Genomic DNA, 8,340 nt, shown 5'->3' on the forward strand with positions numbered 1-8,340 from the left:
CATTTATTTTACATTTGTGTGGGGGTTGATGTGTGTGTGTTGGGGGGGGAGGGGGGGGGGGGTGTTCAGCATTGGGGATGTTCTATAGTCTCATGCCTTCATTTGTGTGTGTTTGTTCTGGATTGTGCCAGAATTTTTATATTTTTTTGACAAAAAAAAAAAATTCTTAACACTACATTCATTCCTATGGAGGTCAAATTGACCCCATAGGGAAAGATTTGTTACTTTTTTTTAATTTCAACCACATAAACTCCTCGAATCCAGTCAATTTTTTTGTGCATTCCAAGTTCAAGTGCGACAAAATTCATTAAGGTCTTGGACCACTCTGATGAACAATCAATATTTTATAAAAAAAAAAAAAAAAAAAAAAAAAAAAATATATATATATATATATATATATATATATATATATATTTCGGGTTCAAATGACCCAAAGGGAAGGATGAAGACACATACGCAGGCGGATAATTTCCATAATGACCAACACGATCTACCAAGAGCAGCGCAAATTAGCATCTGGTTTAAGACGTGCTTTTTTGGGCGTATAATAAGCTACCAGTAAATTGACTAGCACAAACCTTAGTAAAACCACCTTGCATGATTCATTTAAATACTCTCCTCCCATAAATGAATATGTGAATTATTGTTAACTATTATTGTTAAAAGGTGAGCTCTTAGCATCACAACAAATAAACAACAATAAAGACAAAACTGTTTTTAATTATTTATTTTTTTAGGTCAGCAAACAGAGAAACAATAATTCTCTTGCAAACCTCATAATTTATTAATGCTGCAATTCATGTTGGAAAATCACAAACCCTTATATTTCATCAATATTGTTCAAAGTTCTGTGTTCAGACAACTAGTTGAGGGACACCATTTGGGTGAATTCTGTTGGTCTACCATGGTGTTTTATGCAGTTTATAGTAATTCACACACTTCTTAGCACTACTTAGTGAATCAAATGGTCTCATAAACCGTTGTTTTTTTTAATAATGTAACTAATTGGTTTAATTAATCCAACTTTTAAATATGTTTTACATATGAACTTGAAATATGGTTAAATACACATGGAGGAAAAGAAAATGGTGTTAGAGCCCCCTATAAGCAAGCCAAAAGCAACAATGGCATGGATGTGATTACCTGTGACATTGTGTCACAACTATTATTATAATTATATTTATATTCCTTTTAAATATAATACATATTGTAGCATAATCCACAATGATTTAATATTTGGGACAGGGAAAAGGTGGTGTTTATATATTTATCGTCTTATATTCTGACATGAGTCGGTGTCCAAAGATGTCCATGTTTAGAAAAACAATTACAAACCAGCACAGTGGAATTATATATAAAAAAAAACATAAAAAAAAAAACATTCTGTGTGAACAGGCTCTTAACTATGTTCTGTAAAGTACAATGTAAATGAAAAATGTTCAACGCAAAAGAAGCTGTTATTCTGGAATTGCAATTCTGGAAGATACAAAGTGATTGTGGCTCTACATTTAGACACTCATTCTAACTCATGTAGAAATGTGGAATCTGAATATCAAACCAATTATACAAGAAGTGGTATAATTATTTTTAATAATTAAAGAACAATAATGTGTATTGCGAAAGGTTAAATAAAAAATAAAAAAAATTCTTGTGAAGCGTTGAAGGAAATAAGCAATAAAATTAAGAGTATGTTGGCCTCTTACCAGTTCAAATGAGGTACAAATCTTTGTATGAAATCCCAAAATCAATTTTACACTTTCCAAGAAAAACAACTAAAAGATTTCCCTGATGCGTTGTCTTAAGAGCCCCAGTCATGGCATTTGCACAGAGAAAAACAGTTTTCCATGTGAAGATGAAATGTGAATTGCAGAATTCATGTGGCTTTAAGTAGTCTTTGTAACCACATGGATGAAATAGCAGGGCACTTCTCCTTGCCCTGGGGTGTACTGCTTGAAGTCACCATATACATTGTGCTCGCATTTTCCAAAAAATGATGCTCTTAAAATCTCCTTAAAACTCTCCACACGATGGGGGTAGTATGACAGGCGGAATTTACTACAAGACAGAAAGAAAAAACATATGAATAAAAACATCATGTATAACCAATTCCTGATTCACACATACATTTGCATTGTATATAAAATATACACATTTATAATTTCATATAAAATGGTAATAGATCAATAAAATGGTAATAGATCAACAAAAACTTAGTGAGGTATTGAAAGAACTGTTAAGCAAACTAGTATTTGTGTCGAACATTTAAAAAGCATCTAAACATATTCATTCCCATTCTACGAATAATTTTGGATTTATCTTAAATGCAAACTACAAATTATTTTACATATACTAGGGATGCATTGATTGTTTGGCTACCGGCCGGCATAAATCTGTTAATAAATTTAAGGCTGATCTTTTTTTACAACTGCAAACTTGTTCAGCCCTTAAAGCATGACATCACTGGAGGGTGTATTATTTATTACGGTAAAGAATTTGCGATGTGATGGATTCAGACCTTGTTTATTTCAGATGATTATGGCTGATTGTTTTAAAAATAAAAATAAGTATTAACTGTAAGGTGCCCGTTTTCAAGAATCGCTGCGGTAATTTTTCTGGCTCAGTAAACTTAGAGATAGAGGACAAATATCCTGCAAATGAATGTAAAAATAGATATGGTGGAATGGACTGGAGCAACATGAGGGTGTGTAAATAACAAAATGTAAATTTTTGTATGACATCACACTGAGGACAACTTAGGGACCCATATGTAAGTATTACAAAAGTTTCAAAGATTCAATGATGCTCCAGAACAGGGATAGGCAACTCCGGTCCTTGAGGGCCACTGTCCTGCAGAGTTTAGCTCAAACCCTAATTAAAAACACCCGAACAAGCTAATCAATGTTTTCAGGATAACAAAAAAATGTTTTTTGCCAGGGTTGGAGCTAAACTCTGCAGGACAGTGGCCCTCAAGGACCGGAGTTGCCCATCCCTGCTCCAGAAGATTGATTAAAGGGGCTCTAAGCGAAGTCACGCGTATTTAGGCCAAAACATTTTTTGTCACATACAGCAAACATCTCCTCACTATCCGCTAGCTGCCTGTCCCCTGAACACACTGTAAAAAGACGCGGTCTCTGCAGACACCCCAGGCTCCAAAATTGGCAACAAAAACAAAATAGGCTAACCCACACCACGAAACAAACTGTTCCAGCCAATAACCGACAAGGATTTGGGGGTGGGGTTTGGGGGGTTAGTGTGCAGATGAGGGAGGGTCTAGCTAGCCTCCGTTTTGTTTGACATTACCTCGAACGTCAACAAGAAGTGACGTCACCCAACCTCGCATAGAGCACATTTAATCTGACGAGTCGTTTGAGAAACATTTAAAATGTGGTGATGTGTATATTATGAGGAAATGAAACATTTGATTGACATTTGATGCATGTAAACCTGTTGTAGGAGACTCCAAAACAACATTAGGAAACTTTTAAATAGCATAATAGGGGCACTTTAATGCATCGTGTTTCCTTCTGGAGCATCATTGAATGTTTGAACCTTTTGTAATACCTGCGTATGAGTCCCTCAATTGTCCTCAGTGTGAAAGAAAATCATACAGACACTGCTGTAAAGGATTCAAATATGCAAAAGATGCTGGAAAACCAAAGAATTTGCAGGGTGTAAAGTCACGGTTCGCTACGTAACTCGGTTTTGGGGTCACATTACAGTTTGTTCCACCAAGCGGCATTTAGTCTCCCCTGAGGTAGTTGGTACAGTACAGCCTCCTATAGTGCACTGATAATGCATCACAACCACCCAAAAACTGACCCCACCAGGTCACAGTACCTCGTCTCAGGCGGAGTCTGAATGTCCTCTGGTTGAGGCAGTATTAGAGTGTAGTCCAATGTGATCATGTGAGGCTTGTTATTAACCCACAGCACTGAGGTGGAGATGTCCTGCCTCAGGTCACTCTGAAACATAAGTCCTTAAGTATATGAGCCTCACAGAATGCAACAGTGTCGTTTTTCAAGATTAAATTTAAATTAATAAAAAGATGACTTGCTTAATGAGTCATTATAGTGTATATAATTTATTATATACTATGGTATAGCTTCTCCAGATTTAAGCATAATTTTATAGAATGATTTACCAACTACAGATCCTGTCAAACTGTATGTTTTTTTTAATATTCTTTCTTATATGCCGACAGTGTTGTCTTCTAATCTATGATTTGGCTCAGTTACATTAATGTTTAGGCAGGTATGGCTGACCAAATAGTTATCAGAAGGCTTACATGGAATATGTCTAAATTTTTTCAATTTTTTTTTGCAGCTAACAAACAATCAAGTGTATGCATAACTTTAGTTAAAAGCCAACAAGCAACATTATAGTATATATGCTATTCTTAAAACACAATGAAGTGCACTGTAGTGTGGTTACATGTACACAATTGGGTTCCCTTTCAGTCAGTCACGTTCAACGTTACGTTCTCAGGCGAGATCCCAATTCGTTAGTCGTTCTGACGCAACTTCTCCGTTCCTCCTCCTTCAGGGAACGGGGGTTACATACTTTTTTTTTAACTGTTTTTATTGAACTTTTCTTATAAACAATGTGTAATTAAAAAAAACAATAATAATAATAAAACAACAAAAAAACAAAAACAGAAACAAATAAACTTAAAATAAATACACATTATTTATCACATTATTACAGAACATTATCTGCATTTTTCAAACATTAACATATCTATTTATTTCAAGCAAATTTTCAATTAATGCCCCCTTCTGTCGAAAAATGTCAGATTTTAGCTGCAAATCAGAAGTCATCTTCTCAAATATGTATATCTGTTTCAGTCTATGTTTCCATTCTGTCACCGTGGGTTCGTGCACCTTCATCCAATTCACAGTAATTGTCTTCCTAGCTACCATTAACAATATATGCAATACAAATAAGTCGGATTTACTTTACAGATCTGAGGGGAAACCATCCAGCAAAAACAAATCTGGGCGCATTGGAATGGGGGTTACATACTTAACTGAGACGTTTTACCTTATAGTAAATATTCTTTCCTTGGGGCGCTTGACCAGTCTCGAGGATGTAATCATAGTTACGGTGGTCAATAATTAGGATCCCTCCAGGTTTCACCATGCTGGCTATGTTTTGCAAGGCAAGCTTCTGATCACTCTGGTCCCCTGTGAGATATGAGAAAGAAGTTAATTAGATAAATCTGTCAAATTCTGAAACCAATTTTTGTTTGGTATTCTTACCTTTGAAGTCTGGTAAATGAGCGAATGAGTTCCCTAGACAGATTACTGCATCAAACCCATCTCCAGGTTTCTTAACATCTTCGTGTAATGTTAGCCAGTTGGCCTCTTCAATTACTAAAAAGAAAAGATCAGACCAGGGAGAAACTTTTAAAACAATTTTCTTTTTTATTCTCACTCAAAACAGAGATCTTCATTTACCCCAGTTATCGAAGGCTGGCTCTTTTCTCCTCTCCCATCTCTCTTTAAGAGCATATTTGAGCATTTTGTCACTGGCATCCACACTAACCACCTTGAATCCTTCCTCTACCAACATGATGGAATCCACCCTTAAAAAAAAGGTAAAAATGTGCAAACGTAAAACCATGTGCAAATGTGAACACCATGCTGAGTATTTTCTCCTTAAAACAGCAGTGAACCAAAGACAGTCTCAAAAAAGCGCTTTGGAAAAGGTAAAGTTGCCCGAGTGGATCTCTCAGCTGGTGTAAGTGATTGGAGGTGGGGCTAATTTGCACATTCAAAAGTTCACACTTACGAATGATCAGAGAGTAAATGGTTATGCGTATTTGGCGTGCTGTCCGGGGGGAGGGCTCCGAGCTCAGAAATTGGGCCCTAACCCAGAGTACTCCCCCCGTATCTCTGTTTAGGAAGATAACCAGGCAAGTGTGAGGAAATGGGGTGGTGGAGGGATGCTAAAAACTGTCGAGGAAGAGAGTTGACTGCGTATATTTATAGGCTTTACTCATGCTGATGGAGTGGACCTGTTGATTACTAATTGCTGACATCTGGTTGGAATGACTTGATTGTTTGATCATTAGAACGTGTTCCTCCCGAACCTTGTTAATAAAACATCAATTATGGGTCCACGTATACTAAATGAAGCAAGGGTGCAGTTTACATTCAAGCTATTTTAAGGCATGAATAATTTTTTTTACTGATTTTTTTATTTATTTAAATGTCATTTTGATGATCAAATATGAGTTTTAAGGGATACAATTATTGACTAAAGGGGGGCTAGTCCCAGGCTGAAATGCACTTTTGAGCTGTTTTAACTGAAAGCAACTTGCACTGATATATCCAAAAATATGTCAGTGCCATTGTTTTGGCTCAAGATGCACACCAGTAAACTTGTTAGGCACGTTTATAAAAGCTACTTAATTGTTCTAATTAAACTAAGGCCTAATCCTAGTTTAATCTAAGCCCTGTCTGTGAAACCAGGCCATAGAGTATTAGTATAGGCTTATGTTGACTAATTTTTGTACATACAGGTGCTGTATTAAGCAGCACATAAGGTACTGAATGAAAAGTGTTTCTGTTGCTACATGAAAACGTCTGTGTATTTGCTAATCCAAACTGGAGTTTTTTGTGGAGTTTCAGGAACAAGACAAGAATGGTACATTGTAAACATACAGCGAAACTAGAGAGCCATTTTATTTCAAATTGAGCTCATAAAGCTCAGTGCAAGTAGACCATTAATGAACAAAAACCCCTGGGAAAGTTAATGCATGTGTAATTCAATAGAAAAACAGAACAACATGTTTGGGCAGGAGTTCAAAGGTACGTCTAAACAGAAAACAGGTTTTGTAGGTTATGCTGAGTTAACAATTGTCCATTACGACCATTTATTAATGGACTACCTCACACCAATTTTCACTTACTTTCATGTCTTTATGGAGTACCTACAAAATAAATTTCAATAAACATATATTGTATTACTTTTTTGGTGTCATACAGATTTTTTTGCAGTCAAATTCAAATGCCACTTTTTTTTAAAATCAGTGACACTTTACAATAACTTTTTATTAGTTAACAACTTCTACTTAACATGAATGCACTGCAAACTAAGATGACTATTTTTATTAACTAACATTAACAAAGATTAATAAATACTGTAACAAATGTATTGCTTATTCATTGTTAGTTAATACATTAACGGAGTTAAAAGTTTATTGTATTATTGTAAGTATTACAGTATTATTGTAAGTGTTACAGAATCATCTTTCAAAAGTATATTTAAACTATCTATTAATACACAAAAATATAAATTATTTGTTTCTTTTAAAACACACACCGGCTCTGAAATATGATCACTTAAAATACAGCTATACAGCTGCCAGTGACAAAAAAGCACAAGCACTCTTTCATCGTTGGACTCTGGCTGCAAAACTGACTTTGTGTAATTTAGCCAAAATGGCATTCCACTTATCAAAAAGCTTCAGGGCCAACCCACATGACCCAGATTAGTAAGAGGTGGAGTTGAGTAAACCAAGAAGACAGTAACCAATCTATCAGTGGACTAAATGTCTATAAGGCTAAATGCTTTGTTATTAAATCTGAAATGTGACAAATATCCATCGGACAGATAAGCAGAGTAAATAAATAAAGTACTACAGACAATCGAAATGGCCTTGCCCATCAGATATCATGTGAGGGACAGTTTTTATTCGTTTTATTTCTTTCTTAATTTTATTATTTTTTCTTAAGTTTATTTCTTAATTTTAAGTTTTATTAGTTCATACCCTGTACCGCAGGCTACATCCAGCACCCTCTGAACCCCATGTTTTCTGAGCAGGGCAAACACCCAGCTCTTGTACTCCTCTGTCCGGCTCCGAGTGTCTCCGATGTACAGCTGCCACACTTTCGCTGCTTTACCGTCGGCATACTGATCAGGAAGACCAACTGCACCTATACCGAGAGAGCGTGTACGGTAAACACTGTCCACCATACTGAATTATCACACCACGTGAACTGTTCGTCTTCCGGATCTGAAATAAACCTCCTGCCTGTTTTCTGTCTTCGGTTGTTTGCGTCTCTTTTTCATGCTTATATGTCTGTTGACATTTGCGTCTGTGTTGAAACGGAAACTTTTGACCAATCGGACGCCCGTATACACTTACGCCTACAATGCTATTGGCCGAGGCGTGTGATGACGTGCCAGGCTGCTGACACACCCGCTCTATGTTTCATCATATTTTTAAAAGGTTAAAACTAAATGTCAGGTAGAGTGATTGATATGATAATGTTGGCAAAATGTCGAAATGTGGGTCTTAGTAACTAAAAGATATTTAGAACATTTTGCGTCTGA

General features: G+C 36.0%; 1 protein-coding gene across 1 annotated transcript; it reads right to left on the reverse strand.

Annotated features, from left to right (window-relative positions):
* Positions 1-712: 712 nt before the first annotated feature.
* On the reverse strand, positions 713-8,103 carry LOC143740072 (glycine N-methyltransferase-like). The gene is made up of 6 exons (XM_077232150.1): positions 7,775-8,103; positions 5,457-5,584; positions 5,259-5,372; positions 5,041-5,183; positions 3,838-3,962; positions 713-2,055 (listed from the first exon to the last, which is right to left on the reverse strand). The coding sequence occupies exons 1-6, from the start codon at positions 7,978-7,980 to the stop codon at positions 1,884-1,886; spliced, it is 888 nt and encodes a 295-aa protein (XP_077088265.1). The 5' UTR covers positions 7,981-8,103; the 3' UTR covers positions 713-1,883.
* Positions 8,104-8,340: the final 237 nt, after the last annotated feature.

Source organism: Siphateles boraxobius, unplaced genomic scaffold (assembly GCF_051911475.1).
Source record: "Siphateles boraxobius isolate OS27281-9 unplaced genomic scaffold, OSU_SipBor_1 164, whole genome shotgun sequence".
NCBI lineage: Eukaryota > Metazoa > Chordata > Actinopteri > Cypriniformes > Leuciscidae > Siphateles > Siphateles boraxobius.